The 23701-nt window shown below is 32.5% G+C and overlaps 1 protein-coding gene across 1 annotated transcript in view; it reads right to left on the bottom strand.

The window, feature by feature from the left end:
• Positions 1 to 11150: 11150 nt before the first annotated feature.
• LOC111051761 (zinc finger protein 436) overlaps positions 11151 to 23701 on the bottom strand; it is a 44029-nt gene continuing 31478 nt past the window's right edge. The window contains exon 5 of the mRNA XM_039434470.1: positions 11151 to 11621. Coding sequence (XP_039290404.1) covers positions 11512 to 11621 — 110 coding nt within the window. The 3' untranslated portion in view covers positions 11151 to 11511. The remainder of the gene's footprint in view (positions 11622 to 23701) is intronic.

The raw sequence follows: 23701 nt of genomic DNA, 5'->3' as shown, positions 1-23701 counted from the left end.
TATATGATATAACTGGAACCTTATTAATATAATTATCAATATATTTTTTCTAGCAGACTAATGTGACTATCATCAAAGGATGATAAGTACTGAATGTTCTTAACAAGATCAATATTAATTGATTTAATAATTTTATATGCTGCAGACAAATATTTCTTGGTACCAAGACAGCTCAAACTGTATACCACGAGATGAGTTGGGATAAAATAAACTTCTATGATTTTGTATGCTGACATAAAACACAAATATATTCCCATAAAACAATATATAAATAAAATATTCTATATCTATAATTTCCAATATATATAAACTCTTCAACAGTTTAACAATTATCACAAGGTTTAATAGCATTCACAATAGTGAGCTTTAAAATTTATAAATATATATTATGTTTAATACTGATGTGTGGACTTCAAGTTAATTCATAATTCTACCATTTAAAACCTGTTTGGTCTATAGATTTGATATGACTTACTTTGATCAATTAGCAAAATAATAATTGTCAAATTAATATTCAAAATATAAGATCTCAGGGTTTTATAATGAGTTCGTGCCATGCATGGAAGTAAGCTTCCTACATAGATCAAATAAATTCATGAAACGTTCTTACAAACTATGTGATAGCACTTAACACGTTGCGAATTTTCCTTGTCTTAAGTTAATTTGTATATATTGCGCTTTGATTTATTCCCCAACTATGAACAGAAAGGCCTTATAACGAGCTCGTTTGATCTACCACTCACATTAATGATGTTCTTGACGGTCTCGTAGATTGAATTAATTATTTCCAATAATTAATTATGCAGGTCCCTTTCGTCTCTGCTGGGCTCGTGCGTGGTTCCAATTTTTTATAGATTACTTTCCGTATTAAAATGTATTTATGGGAATTGATTACAACTAAGAACTCTTCAACAACACTGAGTTCACAGATAATTTAACATTAATCACAAATATTTCACATTTAAAAGAGGGATAGGCTTGATAATTTGAAAATTTAAAGGAAGAAAGAACCCTAAACTCCATGTGCATCCTCTCAGAACGAGATCACAAGCCAGAAGAAAGTGATTTTCAGAAAAATTTTATCTCTTCCTTGAACGATTTGTAAGCTTCTTTTTGATTGGCTTTTAATTTAGTAAACTCAATACAATTAGTTGCTTCAGAATCAGGGCTTCTTCAACTTTATGATAGAAAAAAAATAACTAAAACTTTTTATATAAATATATGGAGTGATTGTCTTAAACTATTTTGATAAATAAATCGCGATATACAATGTTAACAAACAATATACATTTAGTTTTTTATATGAGTTTTGTATACTCTTGATTTTCGTGCTTTTTTAGATTGTAATAAATATTTATACAGCAATAATAATTGTCTGTATTTCTATACATAAACCTTCCTTAATATATATAATACATCTTTTGTGAGTAAACTTTATAATTCAACCTATACTGGTTGCTCCAACAATCAGCTGATTCGCTAGGTATTGAATCAAATAACTATTGATTTATTCTAGATCAATTGATTCAGTTAAAAGTGTAAACAAATAATTCTAACCTCAATGTACGTGCAAACTGTTATTTTTTATGATCTGCCAGTAATAAATAAGCCGCTTTATAATTTTTAATTCTGCCAATGGATTCTCATTAGTTGTTGAATCACAGTTATGCATGTATTTCCTTATCATTTTAGATAATACAATTACTCTTTATCACTAACAACATTCAATTTTATTTGAGTGGTTCTTTGACTAGGTTAACTTCCTTTTCCATTTTATAATTCTATTAAAATTCACTAGTTCATTTCAAAATATTTTGTGGTGCTAAAATACCGCGTGACAATTATTGAAGTATTTACCATATTGAATTTATAAGATTGATTACTGTATTAATCAAATTTGATGAGTATGTATTCAACTGTCAGTATACAAACTTCAGAGTTTGAAATATTGGTAAAATATATGATATCATTTGTTTTAATAATGAAGGGGAGCCATAGTTTAAAATGATGTATCATAATAAACATTATAGTAAATTTAAATTGATATTTGAATTCAGTTTGTAAACTGAATATTAGGCTGAAGAATTTGAGTGAAGGCGGAGCTAGTGGGCGAAGGGTGATGAGGGGTGGAAAATCGTGATGCTAGTATATAAGGAGGCAGACCATGTCTTGCGAGTTTAGTCTCTCTTAGTCTCTTAGATTTTGGACGGTGTTCAGTGTAGGAGTGATTCTTTGGTTTCAGACTTCAATTATCCTATAGGGAATTGACTGAACCAGGTAAAGTTTGTATTCAGAATTCTCAATTTTCCTTATTTCAAATTCACACCACCTCACCCTAAAAGGCCCAAATAAGTTTATTGAATTTTATAGCATCATAGTAAAAAGCAAACGCAACTATTACTTCTTCTTAAACTCATATCAATTGACACAGTCTTAATTAACTTCTTGAAGCTCACAGTTGAAATTTTCTTCTAAGAACAAATAATAGTTTTTTAAAGCAAGGCTCCCCTAATCACAATTATTCTTTAAAATTTATTAATTCTTTTACGTTTGACTATAATGGTATTTTTAACTAGAGGTTGATTTTATATTTTACTCTTCAGATAATCTGAAAAATAGGAATTGTTTGTTAAATTTTACTGTATAAAATTAAACTTGAACTGTAGTACTTTCAAAAACTCAATCATCTTGTATATTTATTTCTAATTGTTACTATATTTTTGATCATTTTTTTATAAATTCATGTCAATTTAAAGTTCATTAATTAATTCATAATTAACCTTTGTTTTGCCTTTCACTTCATACATTCCCTTACACACGACCCTGATCTATCTCTCTTCATCTTTTTCTTCTAATATTAGTTCTGTGAGTGAAATATGAGTATAAATACAGTGAGTGAAATTATACTACAGTGTATTTTATCAATTCATAGTAATTGATTGGCGCCGGGCAAAATTCTGTATAGAGTGAGGGAGTTTGTAACCCACTCTAAACAAAAACCCACAGTGTGAAAGAGTTCATGGGTGATTCTCATAGATCTAATGAACTTATATCATGGTGCGAAAACTTAATGTGATGACAATGGAGAAGTCTTTATCAAGAATTTCGTTATCTAAAAAAAGGCGAGAACGAATTTTTGTGTTCGGTTACAGGATTTTGTGGAAATAAATGAAAACTGGAAAATGAACTGAAAATACGAAGTTTTTGGGCCATTGTGTATCTAGCACAAGGAAATTTTGCATGGAAGAATTGGTTCTGGACTTTTATGTATCTAAGCAATATATTGAATAACTAGCAAGAACCCGTGCTTCACAAGGATCTACTTTAAAACTTGACAAAATGAAAACTTGATGTAATGAAATTTTGAAGAATTGAGAATAGGCCTATAACCATCCTTGGTTAATTAAGAATATATAAGCAAAATTTCAAGTCAATTAGTCCAGTAGTTCAGACGTGATGATGCGTCAAACATAATTTTCCTATCCCGTATGTGCATAAGCCAGCTCTTTACTTTATATAATTATTATAGATATAGTTAACGACTGCAAGAGATAGGACTGTGGAACAGAATAGTGGTGAAACTATGATAGCGCCAGAAGTGTCTCAAACACAATAGTAGGTACTACATGAACTTTTTGAAAGTGATTTGAAAAAATGTTAAAACAACAGAACTGAATCCTTATCATTCTACCTTCATTTAGAGAGGCTTTTGTTTGAGCCGAATGGAAATCTATTTATAAAAAATGAATGTCTGTTTGTGTGTTTGTTTGTATGTTTGTTTGTTCCCTGTAGACTTGAAAACTACTTGACATAACGGCATGAAACTTTGGGAATATGTTGTGTGAATATTGGGGATGGTTTCTGAACAGAAATTTTTATAGGGAGGCTAATAATAATATTTATTAATCCATTTTACAGACATATGTTTTCGAAATTTTCGGCCGAGCGGCTACTGAAGAACGAAAAGATGATCATGATTCAAGATCATATTGTGATGATATGATTTAGCATCTAAGGTTACCAGCTGTAATAAACATATCACCCTGTGATAAATTATTGTGTACTGGTATTAAAACGGTAGTTTGGAGTTGAAGTGTAGTTGATTGGTACCAGCTGTTGATAATGGTTCCTTAGAAGACCTATACAAATAATTATCACTCCCCTATCATTGAGAAACTGGAAAATGTTGAAAAAAAATATTCACCTAATGAAAGAGAGTATAAATTGTATAGTATATATGTATAGTATTCATATTGCATTCATTAATTACTGAAGAATGAAAGAATAATTCACAATTTTTTGAATTTAGCTTAGCTTATATTCATCCTAAAATGGAAAGAATATGGAATTCTGTGTGATTCATCGTACATCGCATATTTCCTGGACCATATATCGACAATCTACAGCTATGAAAACATTGAATATTTTTCTTTGAAATACTGATATAACCTTTTTTTTAATTGAAAACTTTACTGATAGATATTACTACCAATTAATTGAGAAGAATGATATGTTTTCGGAATAATGAATGCTGCATGACTAAGCACATAGGAAGTCTGTATTCAAATGTAAATGAACATCTTGATTGTCCGATAAATTTCATAATTCACCAAATAAAGTCAAGTGTAACATGAGATACATTGGCGGTACGAAGTTCGCTGGGTAAGCTAATTGTAAATTAAGCTTTATTATTAATAGACAATGCTGAAAAAGACAGGCTCAATCACCAGGAATACTATAAATCTATGAGTGACCAGTAAGCCATTCATTTTGAGTAGTTCAATTACTTCCATTATGGACACTGGATACATTATGGACAATCAATACTTATGAAATTTATTAGCTACCGCACAGAATAAAAAATTTTTGATTGCAGTGACCCCAACTACTGTATTATGAATAACCATTTGGATCAAATATAAGGAATTACTCGCATCTCTCATCAACTAATAATTTTTATTCACAAAATATCAACAAAAAAAATATATTAAGTTATATTTAATAAACTCACGGCTAGTACTCAAGTTTGTCTTTTTCTGGCCGTGCTACAAATAAATGTAGGTATATGTTTGACATTTTGTTTCTGTAATCTTGTTGTCTATTAAGTAAGTTTTCAATGTGATTTTTGATGGCAATAAAATTTGCATTTAAAAAAAGAATTATCAACAAACTCCTAACCAAAGAAAACCTTTGTGCATCAGAGTGTATGAGACTCAATATACAGCTGATAGAAGGCGCAAACCGAACTGGCCAAGCATACATCGATGGAACAAACACGTGCTAAGCTTGCACTCTCAATCAACGCAAAATCAATTCGATCAGCTAATTGTTTTAATTGTTGTAAGAAATTGTTTTAAGCATTCCAATGATTACAACATATGTTAGAATATCATGTGTCAATTATCTCAGTTCCATATGGAGTTCACCTTACCATAAGCTTACTTGATAGGATCCTTTTTCATCCTTTGAAATCCTTAGAGGCAAAATATCTCAAAATCTGTTCTTAGTGCGCATCTAGCATGTTTGAAGAATATTTGTCCAAAGTTTTAAGTCTGTAGGCCAATTAGTTTGAGATGTAGTGTGATTTTACATCAAAATTTTCGAAAAGTGCCCTATCCTGAACCCCCCTGTGCTCCTGATTGGAATTTTTCTGCATAGATCTGATTTTTTCCGTACCTGAACGAAAAAGTTTCTCATGAACGGTTAAAAAGTGAAAATTTTGGGGGGCCCAGCTCCCTCAGGGGGGGGGAGATTTCTGAAAATCCTTTTGTAGTGGATGTTCTGATGCTACAATAAACAATTGTGCGAAATTTCAAGCTTAGTAGTTTGGGCTGAGCGAGATTTCAGTTTGTCGGGGCTTAGCCTTTTAGATATAGGTAGAAGAAGAAAAAGAAGAAGAAGAGAAAGGAGAAGAAGAAGAAGAGAAAGAAGGAGAAGAGGAGTAAGAAGAAGAAGAAGAAGAAGCAGAAGAAGAAGAAAAAGAAGAAGATAGATTATTATGTTGCTCTGGCCTGTGATCTGTATAAATGTCCTGTAACACCTAAAGGTGCGTCCACACATGCCGAACCGAACCTCGAACCGCGCAGCAAACCGTGCATTCCTTTCGTAGTGGATGCTTTGAGGCTACAATAAACAATTGTGCGAAATTTCATGTTTTTAGGCTTAGTAGTTTGGGCTGTGGTGTGATTTCAGTATGATTAAAACATATTTTAGAATATCACATGTCAATAAATAAATTATCTCATTTCCATATGGCACTCGCCTTACCATGTTCATAACCTTACTTAATAGGATCCTTTTTCATCCTTTGAAACCCTTAGAGGCAAAATATCTCAAAATCCGTTCTTAGTGCGCGTCTAGCATGTTTGAAGAATATTTGTGCGAAGTTTCAAGTCTGTAGGACAATTAGTTTGAGCTGTAGTGTGATTTTACATCAACATTTTCGAAAAATGCCCTCTCCTGGACCCCCCTGTGCTCCTGATCGAAATTTTTCTGCATAGATCTAATTTTTTTCGTAGCTGAACAGAAAAGTTCCTCATGACTTTGCTGTGCAATGAGCGCTTAAAAAGTACAAAATTTTGGGGGGGCGCCAGCTCCCTCAGGGGGGCAAATTTCTGAAAGTCCTTGATGTTTTCAGACTACCATAAACAATCGTGCAAAATTTCAAGTTTTTAGGCTCAGTAGTTTGGGCTGTGGTGTGATTTCAGTCTTTCGGGGCTTAGCCTTTCATAAGTATAGAGAGAGAAGAAGAAGATTAGAACTACAATATAAAATCCAAGCACATCGCCTTTTTCATGTCTATATTGACTGGCGATCGTCCTCCTGGATCCCTGCCTGCAATCACCACTGTCAAGTGTCAACAACTGCCAAGCAGCTGATGATTCAGCTGCTTCCCCCACCACCTATTTCAACTCCATTCTATAATTTGTAACATGTTATAAGTAGTAAAAAGTTCTTATAACACATGTTACATGTAACAAAAAGTTATAATTTTTCTCTGATCTTTACCGACTTCGTGTGGGAAAGGAAAAACTTGTTATAAAACACGAAATTATGTTATAAAACCCAAAGTTACATGTAATAAGTTACATGAATTCATAACATGTCTGTTCAAGTTGATATATATAACCAACGTTTTATAACAAAGTTACACAGTGTAAACGTAGCTAAAGGGAAAACTTGTATGTTATATAACATGAAATTATGTTTCAAAACACGAAGCTATATGTAACAAGTTACATGAATTTTCAACATTTTTGTTAAATTTTTATATAACCAAAGTTTTATAACAAAGTTACACAGTGTAAATGCAGCTTAACAGAAAATTCCTTGTTATTAACAAAATCTTGTTATCAATATAAATTGACTTCCATATGATTTCATTCAATGAGACTATTCATATGATATAACAGCCAGGATAAAAAGCAAAAAATTGTCTTCAAATTTGAATTGAAACATGTGTGTGATCATTCTTCTTCTTTTGGTTCCTTCTCCTATCGGAGGTTGGAAATCATCACGGCAATTTTCACTTTATTGATTGCAGCCTTGAATAGTTCCCTTGAGTTGCAGCCATACCATTCTCTTAAATTACGCAGCCAGGATATCCTTCTTCTTCCCACACTCCTCTTTCCCATGATCCTTCCTTGCAATATAAGTCTCAACAGCTCATACTTTTCACCCCTCATTACATGACCCAAATATTGCAATTTTCTTCTCTTTATAGTCGCAACAACTTCACATTCCTTTGCCATCATTACCATTACATCCCTATTTGTCACTTTTCTTGTCCATGGTATTCTCCACATCCTTCTATAGCACCACATTTCAAATGCCTCGATGTTTTTGAGGTTTGACTTTTTTAAAGTCCATGCTTCCATGCCGTACAGCAATGTAGAAAACACATAACAACGCAGCATTCGTATTCTAAGTTCTAGTTTAATATCTCGGCTACACAGAAATCTTTTCATTTTTATAAACACCTGTCGTGCTATTTCCACTCGTCCTTTGATCTCCCTGGTCTGATCGTTCACTTCAGTAATCCATGCTCCAAGATACTTATATGCTGTGACTCTTTCAATAGGTGTACGGTATTGTCCACTACAATATTAATTGGCACTCTCTGCTTTTTCGAGACGATCATGCACTTGGTTTTCTTAAGATTCAGCTTCAACCCATAGTAATTGCTGTAGTTATTCACATTTTCCAGTAATTGCTGCAACTCATTCTCACTTCCCGCTATCAGAAGTGTGTCATCTGCATAGCGTAAATTATTAATAGATGGTTAGGTTTCAAAGGAAGTGACAAGTTTTTTCCAAGAAGTTTATAGTTTTAATAATGAATTGATAGTTATTTGTTGCGGATATGATTGATATTATAATAATTGTTGGAAGATGCGAGAATTTGGTTAAGATATATTTTAAGCAGAATAAAGATAATTCTAATTTCAATTTCAATTTATCCTAAAATAGAATTATTTTTACTATTGAATGATATGAAAAACTTTATCCAAAGATTTGTTTTTCTTTAAATTATTCACTAAAATAATAGTGTGATCATTAAAATAATCTAATCTGATCTAATGTAAATAAATTATAATGCATTTACACCAGAGTTCAAAACAAAAGTTTTCAACATGAGTTAATAACATTTTCTTTTTGCTGCTAGTTTTGTTATCAACAAAAGTTAACTTTGTCACATGTTTTGTTTGCAGCTTTAGTTATTAGGGAACAGCTGTAGTTGTAGAGTAGGGATGCTAGGCGAGGGGGTTGCGGGGAAGATAGTAACCTGTTATAAACAAAAGTTACCGACTCTCGATGGATAACATAAATCTTGTTAATAACAAGGAATTTTCTGTTGAAAACATGAGTTATCAACTTTTTTCAAGAGAATTTTTTGTCGATTCAGTCAAGTTATGACAACTTTTTAATAATAACTCACATTATCAACTCCGGTGTAAACGCAACTCAACATAATGTTATTAACTTTTGTAATTAACATCAGTTGATAAAAAAAATGTTGAAAACTTGTATTATCAACTCTGGTGTAAACGCAGCTTAACACTACACTCTCATCTTTACAGGATCTCTCTGTCGAAAAAGCCATAAGCATAAATACAAAGATAAACCACACTCTATGTGAACAAGTGTAACATTTAAATGAATCTAGCAATCTTCAACTTCCATTTTAATTTGTTTAGCGACTAGGAAATTCCCAAAGTCTCTGTGCAGTCTAGAACTTGCTTCTAAGAGATTTTGTTCACATTTTTAGATAGTGAATAATTTCAAGTGAAAACTAAAAAGATAAAAATATCAAAACTTTTGAAAATGCACTAAAAAGAAGAAAATAACTATTTTGATCACACTTGGTGAAAAAAAATTTTCACTTTATATCCCTGGAAAAAATGTCTAATTACAAGTCAAACGATAAAAAATATGGCTCACACTTAGCGAAGCTTGGTACCCCGATATTGAAGCTTAATCAAGTTCAAGCCACAATTTTTATTGTTTGACTTGTAATTAGTGTAACCGGTGGAGGTATTTTTAACCCTACACCACACCTGACATCATTTCTGCAACCGGTGACATATTTGTCTCTATTGAGTTAACCTTCCAGAATATGAAATATATAAGAATACATGTGGTTCGATAGTCATTCTTGCAGACAATACCACCGCTGGCTACCAATGTAAACGGAGTGGGTTGTTTCTTCTCTTCTATAATATTTACCAAAATTATGCTATCAAATCTCTAGTTGAATCCTTGATTGGTTGGGAGTTTTTAGTGGAATCGTTCATTCAAATGCACAGATTATCATCATTATCATAAATTGTCACCTATTATAGCAACTAGCAACTACGAGCCAGGAACTTCAATGAAAAATACTAATAAAATTCAACTTCAGGTTTATTGAAGTCTAAAACGAATTAATGAAAGTCAGGTAACATGTCAAATTTTCAAACTGAACAAAGTTATTCAGCAATCGATTCAGGTCAATAAGACATAGGCCTACTCAATTTTTAATTGATACATTTTGGGAACCTGTTAACGTGCTGCATTTGAATTTGGGCCTCGGTCATTCTATGAAACTAAATTTTGAGCTTAATAAGAAAAACAACAAAAGTTCGGCACTCACCATTTTAACAATATTCAAATTTGGACTCTTCAGAAACACTCACATACGCTTTAATAAAACTCACTACTTGAACTCACACGCACAAATAATTTTCTGATTCCACTCCCACAAACTATATAAAATTTGGTTTCCTATTCATCTAGATAAAAATTACTGATAGCTTGTGCCGTGCTATGAATTTAGAAAGTTAATTTTGAATTCAGAATTTAGAAGCACACACAATATAACTTAATAAAAGGGATGCTTGATAAACATACCTAGTGCTAGAGAACGGGAAACCAGAAATGACAAGAGAGACAACGAAATAGAGAGAAGGTATCAACTATATTGTCACCTCTTACAGTTAAATTCAACAATTAATAAAACAAAAGGAAGTTACATCATGAAAACCGAAAATAAAATTACTAAAATTTAGAAAGTTATCTCTGATATAGATAATTTGGTAATAACCTACTTTGTCTGCTTTACATTGGAAACGTTTTAGATTGAATCATAAGAAGCTTAAAGGACTCTAATTTCAAAAGAAGAATTTAAAATTATCATAGATATGACTCAGAAGTTAATCATAAATAACAATAAATATTTTAAGAAAAGATCCACATAAAATTCATAAAATACTTAGAACATCAAATTTAGAACACACTTGGAAACTTTAAAACACTATCAAAACATTATCAAATATTAATGATCCCCAATAATAGCTATTCTGTATCTTTATATCATGAAAGCTGCAAAGACAAATATTCCTCAAGTATCACATCATGGAATACTACCTTGGAAAAACTATTCAAAAATATATGTCATCAAAACCAATTTAGAAAAGGTTAGGGTCCTTGAAACTTCATTTGATCCTTTACAACTTTAAGATGAGAATTATTTTAAAACATTAATTTATCAATAAGGGACCTTTAAACATTTCGTATACTAATTCAACTTTAGTAGCTTAGTAGATTAAAATATAAATTTAAAGAAAACTGAAATTCCCAGCTGGATCCTTACAGAGAAAATATGGCCTCACATTTCAATGTAAAGATACAACCGAAAATCTATTACTCAAACCAAAATTAATAAAATTAGTAATCTATCCAATCCCAATAATATCTCAAAATTATGATTTAACAAAAGTCTAATTCCGCACGTTTTACACCCCTCCCTTTTTGAAAGTCTATAATTCCTAAAACTCATTCTGTCACATCCGGAGTTCCTGGGACCTTCCTGGGACGTTCGTTTAATTTTGGAAAAAAGGTTGTTACCTCAAAGCTGTTTCTTCAACTCAAATTTAGGCTCGGTGATTGAGCTCTACCATCAGGAGACAGCATACCCCAAGCTTCTAGGACTGCCATCGATTCAGAGGCGTCTCAGCAGCTTAAAGACACACGTTCACGAGATATTCATGGACCAGTACCTTGATGAAATCGTACATTGATCCCATACTTTGATGAACCCATACTTCGATGATCCCGTACTTTGATGTTCTCGTACTTTCACCGCTGTTAGAATAAAAAAATAAACTAGGATAATACAAATTAACTTAACTTCAGTTATATAATAAAATCAACCTACTTTAGGTTATATAAAACTCAAATCAATACTTATTACTTTAAAACATAAATAGGCATTACCTACTTCAATCTCTTGATTTAATAGAATAGAATTTATTTGTAATAAGGGTTACGCCCTATACACAAAGCGATGAGTACATAGTATTCCATAATAGGCCTACATAATTCACAAGTTGATTGAATTACTTCATAATAAGGTATTTCGAGTATTGTTGTTAGTTTAGTCAGTTCTCTTACATAAATCACATATATGGTGTAATTTAAAAGAATAAATTACATGATAGGTGTTTCCTAAATAATCAAGAAAGCTTTTCATTAGAATCAAAAAGACCAATAAATCTATAACAAAAATACTGATAGAACTCATAATAATATACTATAAACATCAGTCAATTTGGATTTAAACAACAGTAATTGAAATTTAGGTTAATAGCTTCCTCTCCAAAAAATAATTTAAAATCAAAAATATCATTCTCAATTCCTTCTTCTAATAGGTACTCTACATTTCTACATATTACACTCAAATGTATCTATCACAACAAATTTAACATTCTGATGGAAGCTTTCATCGATAATCATTTCCTTAATTATATTATAAATCTATGACGTACCTTTAGTAGCGGTTATAGGAGGAAAATCTCCATTGTGAGGTGACAATTTGATACTCTCTCTCTTCTTAATTAAAGCAACTACTGAGGCGGAAAAAACTAAAAATGCTACTGGAACAAAAGGTTCCAGAGCCAAATACTAAAAAGGCCTAAAGCTGGCATGGAAGCCATGATTAACACAAAATATTGATCAGACTACATTTTGTACTGCTTATGACGGAGGCCAGACGCTGAGTGAATCCACTTCGCTTTTCTCGTCTTGAGGTGGACAGCTGTGTGATCGTCCATACTATAGACCTAACCAACGTTAACTGTGATTGGCAGTTACTATTTTCTAGAAAAATTTCCACCAATAGAAAGGAACGTTACAACTACAATTTAAGATACATTCTCCCACCAAGTGACAGCTATTTTTCCTTGACAGCTATAAATTCCTTGCCTTATAAGGTCGTGAACCAGACTGCTCCTCCAGGAAAATTGTTGATCTTCTCAGTACCACAACTTCTACACACACACTTACAGAGTCGACACTACACAACGCAGAAAAGCAAGGGTCATGAACTAAGCTGATACTCCAGGAAAATTGTTGTTATTCTTAGGATCATAGCTTCTACACACACACTTACAGAGTCGACACAACACAACACAGAAAAGCAAAACAGCAAAATCCATTTTCACAACAGGCTAACTTCTCAGGCTAATTCGCATAATTCTCATCACTCACTATTGTAACAATATTTATTTTTACAAGCTGGAAACTTAACAGTTTGTCCCTCTGAATGGGAAATGGGCCCAATCAGAGGACCGAGGCTCGCACACTGTTACATGTTTTCCCAGTTACATCTCAATTCAAACTGTGGCCTTTTCACTGAAAATTATTTCCCCTCATCGAGCGTTGAGCATAACTTCCAGTGGAAAAGCCAAAGCTGCAAAAAGCTCGTACAATTTTCAAATACAGTGGCTTTTTCGACATGAAATTGAAACTGCACTTGGAAAATGCACAAAAATTGCTTTAATTTTGACAACTAAGCAACAAGTTAGCAAATTCAAACAAGACAGAGTCAATTTTCACACTAAAAACGCAGGGTTCAACAAACAGTAAAATCAAATTTAATTTCAGTTCAAAAACCTGAAAAATAATATAAGATATACACAAACAACTACAATAATACCCACTCAATATTCACACTATTACATTAGAATTTTTCTCTCAGGGATATGAAGTGAAAATTTTTTTAACCAAGTGTGATAAAAAAAACTATTTTCTTCTTCTTAGTGCATTTTTAAAAGTGTTGATATTTTTTTCAAATAAATGTTATTAATTGATCATTCTATTTTTTTCTTCTCATTTTGGACGATTCTTTCGAGATTTCCATCTTGCTTTTTATTTTTTCTCAAATTCAAGGGGACTTCGAGTTGAATGTCAAGCAAGATCGTTTTCAGCTGGATTCAACTTCAGCCTTGATTGACAAGTGAAGGCTGCTTCTAATTCAAGCCTTGAATCAAGCCTTACTGCTGACTGGGTGTTGATATTTTTTTCAAAAAAATGTTATAATTGATCATTCTATCTTTTTTTTTCTCATTTTGGATGATTCTTTCGAGATTTTCATCTTGCTTTTTATTTTTCTCAAATTATTGATTATGTTTTGTTAGAGTGGTATGACTGTCTGATTGTACTCTTGCCTTCGTCAGCTGTAGGAAGCTCTGACTTGCACTTCTTGTTCTGAATCATGATGAAACGCCTCAAACTTTTGCATACTGATTCTTCATTCTTTCAATAATGTTTCGGCATTATTATTTATATTTTTATTTTCTTCAACTATGCTAAGGGAGCATATATAATTATTATCTAATGTCTGATTGAATCTTGTAATAACCCAGTTGGATTTTCTCAGGAAAAACACAATGACATAAAGCAGAAGAGTATAAGTATTAATTTGTACCTAGTTATATTTCAATCTACAATCAGTGCGGTAAGCAGAACATTTCATTATTAACACTTTGTTAGCAATTCAGCCAAGTTCATCGAGTTTTATAATGAATTAACTTCGTATATCTGCGTTTCTCTACACTTCACCAGAATCTTCAATATCCGGGTTTTTCATATAGACTTTGTAACTTAATTATTTTAAATATCAAAATTATGTAACCGAATTATTTTGAAAGATGTTATGAATATTTGAGTATATTTAAATTTCTTATTATAAAAAATATATAAGATTCAATTGGACTTTGGTTATATTCTTTTCTTTCAACCAAGATTGCCAAAATTCACTGGCCCTCATGACCAGCATTAGCTTCCTATAGTGTTAAGCAGCTTTATTTGAGTAATCTCAAATACGGTTGGTGACATTAGCTTAAGACTATTTTATGTTTTATATAATTTCGTCCTCACTGACAGGTGCAAAGAATAATGACCGGCAGACTCCTTGATCAGCTGCCGCATGCTCATCTGCGCCATAACAATCACTATTTAGGATGTCCTGGGCCAGTTTTAATCCAATATTAATAAAAAATTGATTGAAAGAATTTGCCATATCCTTATCATCATCTCCCAATTTCAATTCTCTCCCTTCCTAGTTGATTTTGGTGAATCTGTGTTCTTGACCGTTGCACTTCAGTTATTTCTCTTGTTACTTCCCATGTTTGCTTAGAGTTGCTGGAAATTTCTGTACCTTCTATAATACTCTCTAAGCTGTAGATTCGCTGTATTATTCTTACTTTGTCTGTGTAATTAACTTTCTTCCTTATTGATATAATTAATCCATTTGTGATCCAAGGCTTATTTTTTCTTTATGTGTGTGATACTCTATTAATAACTTTACATTCTTCTGTGTAGTTCTTCAATATTTCTATCATTCTCTTCAAAGAGAATTTTGTGGCGATGTTTGGACAAGGCTTGTAAAGCACAACTAGTGACTGATAAGTCAGTAAATGTCATAGTTGATCTATCATCTGCTAATCATAGTCATCCCGTTCCAAGTTCCAAAAATGATTCTATCTCAATTGCTTACTGTTCTACTCCAGATATGACAAATAAGGATAAGAGTATTCTGATTAATTGTCTATAGATGAAAGGGACAACAATTTGGAGGGAATCGAACCAAATTAACAAAGTTCAATGATTAAGGAGTTAATGCTCCAAAGAGACAACCTGTTAATGGAGAATGAGCGCTTAAGGACTCAATGTGATGCTGCAATCGAGAGGTCTATGTCGAATGACATCAGAATACTGGAACTGACTACGGAAAAACAAACCAATGAGGGGTCTTCTCAAACTGATGAAAATATAGGTTTTTTCAATCACAGATTGCATCACTAAACGACCAATTGGCATCCATGTCGACGACAATTGAAGTATAGAGGCCGACAATAAGACGCTACGGGATGAATATTTGTTGTCTACAGAGGAGGCAAAGAAATGGAGAGTGATGTACGGTACTTAACTTTGTCAGAGTCCAGGTCTAGTGATAATAATTCACGACTCGGAAACCTCATAGATCGTTGTAATGATCGTAATAAGGGTGAAAAGGGTCGAAAACATCGGGGCAGGGTAGAGAAGACTGTCATTAACTCTAATATAAAATCAACCTATGCGAATATGAACATCTACAGTGATAGTCATCGTAGGAATATCCCACTCTTGATCAACTCCATATCATCAAATTTAAATGTTTATGGATGTATAAAGTCCGGAGCAAAATCTAAAGCTATCCTGGAGAGCTGTGTTGAACAATGCGAATCATTCACAAAAAAAGGATACAGTGGTTATAATAAGTGGTACGAATGAAGTTTCGTGTAATGAAGCAAAAAACGCAGTGAAATCGATAAAACGAACGATCAACAGCCTTCAAGACACGAATGTTATCGCTAACCTACCGCATCGATTCGATCTGATGAACAGTTCATGTGTGAACGTCGAAATAGATGAAACGAATGAACGAATTAATGACTTGTCAGTGCGTTTCAACAATGTTAAGATTTTAGATTTGAGTAGGACTAGTAGAGACATGCACACAAAACATGAGCAACATTTAAATTTAGAAGGGAAAAAATATGTCCGAGATGAAATAATTAGACTAAGCGAAATGTTCCATAATAATGATAATAATCAGGTTATTGAATTGTGTGACGGGCATTATGATGATAGGGGACATCTTTTAGGGGTTTAAATTGTAATAAGGGCAAGAGTCAATTCACTTCCAAACAAGACGAATTTAATATTACTTGTGTCCACCAAAAAATTAACTTAGATTCGCAGAATAATAGAAATATTGATATTAGTTCTGAGCACTTGAATATTCTGAACTGTTCAAATAGTTTGAAAATAATTCATCAAAATATTGATGGAGTTATTAGTAAGTTGAACCTTTTAGACAATCTGGTTGAAGAAGAACAACCAGACATTCTTGTATTGAGTGAACATGGTCTGAAAGAATATGAAATAGCTTCTCTAATAATCAGTGATATGCTTCTAGTCTGTTGTTTTTGTAAAGATGATCTGAGGAGGCGTAGCTGTATTTGTAAGTCGTAGGTTTTCAGACATTACTTCCTCTGAGTTCAGCAAACTGAATATAGGTGGTTTATGTAGCACTAGAAATATTGAAGTGTGTGATTTCAAGTTTTATAAAGGTAAGGACTGTTATGTTGTTATGGGCCTGTATAGATCTCCAAGTGGAGACACAAATGTATTTTTTGAGCGGCTTGAAATACTGTTTGATAGAATTTTAAAAAAATGTTTCTGATAGGATTATTGTTGCCGGTGATTATAACATAGATATTTTGAATAATTCTCCCAATCGTAGAAAGTTAATTAATGTTCTACATCAGTTTGATTTACACTGCAGTGTAAAAGATCCAACAATAATTACAAGATATAGTTGGACAGCCATCGACAACATAATAACAAATATTAATTGTGAATCATATGTTGCGCAAGTAGTACACACTTTGTTGTCGGACCATACTGCACAGTTTTACTATCTACAATTATCTCATGTTTCTGGTAGATTTAAAGCAAGTCGGATACCGTTTAACGCTCCTGTGTTCAGCTGCTCTCAGAAGAATATTAGTAAGATGATAAGTTCATTGAGTATGGAGTCTTGGTTGTCTGTTTATGAAAAATCAGATGTAAACTCACAATTCAAGCAGTTTCATGAAATTTTTCTTAATCACATGAATGTGAACTCTACTTTAAAACAATCGTATAGAAGGAAGCAAAATAAAAGGAAAATGAAAGGATATTGGATTACGGAAGAAATTATTCAGATAAGAAACATATTAAAATTAGTTAAGATCAAAATAGATAATGGAGAAATAGTTGATAGGGAGCTGATAAAACGAATTCAACAAAATTATGACAGTGAGGTTATACAAGCCAAAAAACAATTTATTAGTAATTCAATTTTAAGTGCACCAAATAAATCTAAGAAAAGCTGGGAAATAATAAATGAACTCAGAGGCAAAAGAAAAAAACTGCAACCGAATATAGAGCTAGAACAAAATGGAGAAATCTCTTCAGATCCTAAAGAAATTGCTAACGCTTTTAATAATTATTTTATTTCAATGGCACCAACTTTGAATACCGTATATTAAACTCAAGTAAGAATAATGACAATGCTTCTTTTTCTAGGAAACTGTCTCTACTTTTTTCCAACAGATAATAGAAATACTTGATATAATAAAAAGTATCAGAACAAAAAGTAGTGTAGGGTTCGATAATATTCCAATCAGCATAGTTAAAGCATGTTGCAATCAAATAGTCGAACCTCTAGTTTTCATAATTAATAACACTCTTCAAACAGGCATTTTTCCGGATTTACTCAAAATAGCCAAAGTTAAACCACTATTCAAAAATGGTGTCAGAAATGATATTTATAATTAATTTACAGACCTATTTCCATTTTGTCAGCTTTTTCCAATATTTTTGAGAAATTGATATATAACAGGATTATGAACTATCTGGAGAGATTTGATTTAATATCTTCCTGCAAGAATGGCTTTGTGAGGGGGAAATCTACTATATCTGCCGCTGTATCGTTCATTGAAGGTATCATAGATAAGACTGATAAAGGAGATCACATAATCGGGTGCTATTAGACTTATCTAAAGCATTTGATAGTTTTGATATCAAATCCCTTATCAGTAGGATTTCAAACGTCGGAATAAGAGGTGTTGGGGGTAATTTGATCAAGTCTTACTTGTCCAACCGCTATCAATATGTTACAATAAATTCTGATACCCAGATAGCTGATTCAATGCCTCTCAGGGTCACAAGAGGTGTACCACAAGGACCTTTGCTTTTTGTGTTGTACACCAATGATCTGCAATCATCTGTCCCAGTAGGTGTTAATGTTACTCTGTATGCCGACGATACAACCCTGATGTTTAATGATAAGAGCCTCAATGAACTTGAAATAAATGCCAACACTCTTACAAACCTCATTGTTCAATATTATAATGAGTCGTTTTTGTCAGTCAATCCAAATAAGAGTAGCCTAAATATAATATATGCAATTTGGTTTAAAAAATTATTTCTTTGAACCGGTCATTAATATTGGAGACTCAAAGGTAGAAAATGTCACAGAAGCAAATCTTATCTAGGTCTGGTAATTGACAGAAGCCTTTCTTGGGATGCTCATATTGAACAACTTGCTAGCCATATAAGTACTAATTTATTTGTCCTGCGAAGCATCATACGCTATGTACCTCTGGACACGGGAAGAGTCCTATATTTTGCATTGATTCATTCACAAATTTCTTAAGGCATTGAAATTTGGGGAGCTACAACTTTGTAGAACATGAATAAAATATTTATTTTGCAGAAAAGGGCAATAAGATACTTAGCAGGTTTAGGCTTTAACCACACTTGCCGAGATGCATTCAGAAATCTTTCAGTTCTCACAGTTCCTTGTATTTTCATCTATAAAGTAATTATGTTAGTAGTAAAAAATATAAACAACTTGACAACAAATTCAGATGTACACCATCATAATACTAGGCATAGAAATAATATCAGTGTTCAGTATCATAGACTTTCTCTTTATAAGAAAAAGCCCAGTTATATTGGTGTGAAATTATTGAATAGGCTGCCAACTCATTTACATCCTAGGACGCATCCCTTTGAAACAGACCTATATAGGTTCTCAGTTGATAAGAGTTACTATAGTATTGACAAATTTTTAAATGGAATGTAGTATGTTTCAATGTTATTTATGTATGCCAATGTAATTTTAATGTATGATTTACATAATAGCTTGCCGTGTGAATTATCTTTTATAAAGTTTTTTGACTGGAAATCTTCCTGACGTTATTCAACTGAATGGAAATTTTCTGTATTATTGTTGAATAAAATGAATATTCTATTCTATTCTAAAAAAAAGCACTCTGAGCGCATTCCTGCAGGTACACAGAATTCCAGGTCTCATTCGTTAGTGCTAATGAAAGTTTATCATAATCAATACTTTCATATTAGGGTTTTCTTATGTTGTGATTGTGTTTCACCGCATCATATTTAATCCCCATAATACTTATAAAATGATCTGGGATAGAATTTGGGAAAACTATTGGTAGGTATTATATCTTTTTTAAATTTTATCAGAATATGATCTATACATGAAGCGCTATTATTTCCACTACGAGTTGCCTGCTTTATACAATGTAGGAATCTATATTCACTGAGTAGATTATCATTGTCTTCTAGTTGCCTGTGCTGATTTGGTTCTTTTGTGTTGATGTTCAAATCTCCCAGATCGATGTGGAAATACTTTCAATTATCATCCAAAATCTTCCTCAGATCAATGAAAAATTATGTTATGTACAAGTGTGATGGAGATCTATATATAACGCTGTTATAACAAAAGAATCTCTCCCAATTTTCAAATACATATTCAAACTAATTAACATTACAGAATATATTATTCAGGATTATATTATTCAGAATATATTATTCAGTTCAGAAAAAAAACATCTTTAATTCAGAATAGAAATGTCTTGAATTAACAAAATCTAAAGCAATATAATTAATTCAAAATTTATTTAAAACATTTATAAGCTCACTATATTTCAATTTTTTAAGCATATTATGGAGATCATCATTGCACAATAACATCAATAAAAATATTGTTGACTATATAACAGGTAACCCGTGCTCTGCAAGGGACTAATTGAAAACTTAGCAAACTGAAAACTTGACCATCCTCGTTAAATTAAGAATCTATATGCAAAATTTCAAGTTGATCAGTCCAGTAGTTCAGATGTGATGATGTGTCATTCGTGAATTTCCTATCTCGTACGTGTATAAGCCGAGTCTTTCTTTTATTATATTATAGATTATTTATATACACAGGCTCAATTAATAGGCACATGGAATTGAAGTCTCAATCTACAAAGAACTCATAGCTAGCACACAAGTTTTGCTTGGCTAGCTGTGCCACGTGTCAACATATTCTAGTCTAATAAGGTCAAATCATCTTGTATTTTCTTGACAAAAGAAATATATCTATAGAGCCATACCGTATCTATCTGATCTTACGTACCAAAATTGAATCAAGGTACTTGAAAATAGTTACATAGATACCGGTACTGAATATAAATCACCAACTGAGATAATTCTATCATTCATTCAATTAAAAAAAAAATAATAAAAACAAGATAATTCAAAGACCGTGCTGCAAATGCTTTTCGAACCAGCATTCAGTGAGTTCTGGTGAAAAGCATTTTAACTGTGAAATGATTGTTCTCTCAACAGGAGATGGTCGAGAGCTTCAATTACGAAGCATATATGAGCCTAATATTGGTGAGGTCTTAGGTATCTTTAATTTATTACCGTAGAATATGATAAAAATAGACACAATGAAAAGGATCATAAATGATTAATACGTTGATTATAATGAAATGAAAAAAAAATTAATGGGTGATTGAAACACTTAAGTATTTAGAGGTATGGTAGACAGTATATTAGATAGACACTTCAATAATCTTACCTACAATCTCACTTTTCACTCTCACTTGTGATATAAATTCTCTACCAGTAATAACTCATTCATACTGATATTAGAACTCGATCACGGAATAATTTTATGAGACTTCTCAAGCGATGGCCAAATTTACCGCCATGATGCATCAAAGTCGAAGAGTGAAGGCATAAACTACCATAAATAGACCTACACAACGCCACCCCTTCAACTTCTAACCATTTCCAACACAGCCCTCCCCCCTCTAAAGCCATTTCCCTTACTCTATCACTGTAAACGACCAAATTTCGTCCAATGCCGCTGCGGCGCTATCTCTATGCTTTACACTTCATTAACCAGATTACACGACACTTTGTTGGCATTCAGAGACAGGAGATGGTTAAGTTGGGTTAGGCTGGGTTGTCGGTATAGCGAGCGAGCGAGAGATACTGAGAGAGAGCCTAAAAAAGTTGGCTGAAACAAGTGGCTGGAAGGATTCGAGGACTGTCGATTCGTCTAATAAATACACCCTAAACGGTCAGATAAAGTTTGCATTAATGTCTCATCTTCAACCGCTTTGTCAAAATACTGCTTCTCTGAAAACTCACCTCACCCACCACCTACTCTCCTACGAATTTGAGTTATTGGGCATTGGTGGGAGATGCTTCTAAATTGGTATTATTGCTCTGCTAAAAATTATATAAAAATTAAAAAATATACTAGTAGTTCTGTGAACAGTTGACCTCGCGCTCAGTAAGTTACATTGACCTGTTGTTATGTTTTCTCAAAAATGTATAAATAATTTATCAATTTAGAATGTCTAGGAAAAATTCTGAATAAACATAGAGCTTTCTGTCCTATCGTACTGTGACGTGCCGTCCTGGAATGTAAGTGAGAGCGCTGTCATCAGGTCTTGCTGCAACTGTCTACAACGTTGATGGAAATATACATTTTCAAGATGATCGATGTTTTTGAACGAGTAGTATTATAGTCAACTGTCTTCTAACGTTTAAGCAAAGATACATTTTCAAGATGTTCTATGTTTTTGAACGGGTAGTATATTATAGTCCACTAGACAGCTGATTTATGATGAATAATTCTACAGTCTGATTTTTACTCTAACATTGGCGTAAATCTATGAAGGAGGCTCCTTTTTCATTTCATATCATCCTTGAAATGCAAAATTTCCAAAATTCTTGCATATACGTCGATGCGCAATTTGAAAAGGAACATACCTGTCAAATTTCATGAGAATATATTACCGCGTTTCGCCGTAAATGTGCAACATGTAAACATAAACATTTAAACATTAAGAGAAATGCCAAACCGTTGACTTGAATCTTAGACCTCACTTCGCTCGGTCAGTTATTATTGCAACAGTTATGAAATACCTCAATGCTCAATACTCAATTCAATTCAATCTATTTCCATCAAAAAAATACATCAATAAAGCATTTACATCACAATTCAATAATAAATATTTTCAGGAAATAAATATTCCCCCACATAGACTATTGGTCTCATGGCTTTTGAGCATATCTTTGGCTTTATTTCAAATTCCTTGATATGAATCATATGATATGGTTATTTTCAAAAAATGTGGTTATTATAAAAAAATGTTATTTTCAAGTTTTAGGTTCACGTACTTTAAACGTGAAAAGATGGAACTTTTCCACATTTTTTCACGTGAAAAATGGGGGTTTCTCGACTTTCCCACCAGAGTATAATGTTATAATGTAAAACTGTGAGGACATAATTTTCAAGTGAAAAAAAACGCTCTTGTGTTATCTTGGACTTTCCTTTCACGAGAGGGAGATTCGTCATACATATTTAAATACATTTTTAGGTTTTCAAATAAATTTTCAGATTAATTTAGGAAATAAAATCCTTATTTTCTAATTTTTTAAGATTTTATACTTTCAACTGTTATTTGTTCTAGAAATATTTAAACACCGGATTCTGGAGGAAAATCTGAATGCTTCAAAAATTGGAATTGAATTGAGGTGCAGTAACATAAACCAGTATGTAGCTCAAAAAATTGCTACTTTAAACAGGGAGAGATTAAATTATTCTGGAGCACCACAATAAGGACCTTTCTTCATAAATAAATTACATGCGTACCTATGAGTTATTTTCATTAACTACTTTTTACATTATTTATGTCTCAACTATTTACATTCCTTAATTTTTTATCAATATGTCAATAGACATCTTTTCACTGAATCCAATTTACTTATATTGATTATAGATAATTAAACAGGTATACTCCCTTGTCTGATGCTTGTCGCAGCTGGATTAGATTATTCTAATCCTTGCAAATGTTATCTTCATCCTAAGCTGCTCTCCTAGATTTAAAAGAAGATTTTTTCTATAAAGGGGACATGCTGCTTCTGGATGGCTATTGATCTGTATTGATATCAATACAGCTGGTTATGTATTGATATCC

Source organism: Nilaparvata lugens, chromosome 8 (genome assembly GCF_014356525.2).
Source record: "Nilaparvata lugens isolate BPH chromosome 8, ASM1435652v1, whole genome shotgun sequence".
Classification (NCBI taxonomy): Eukaryota; Metazoa; Arthropoda; class Insecta; order Hemiptera; family Delphacidae; genus Nilaparvata; species Nilaparvata lugens.
Note: the sequence above shows the minus strand (reverse complement) of the source record. Positions and strands in the feature narration are given on the sequence as shown.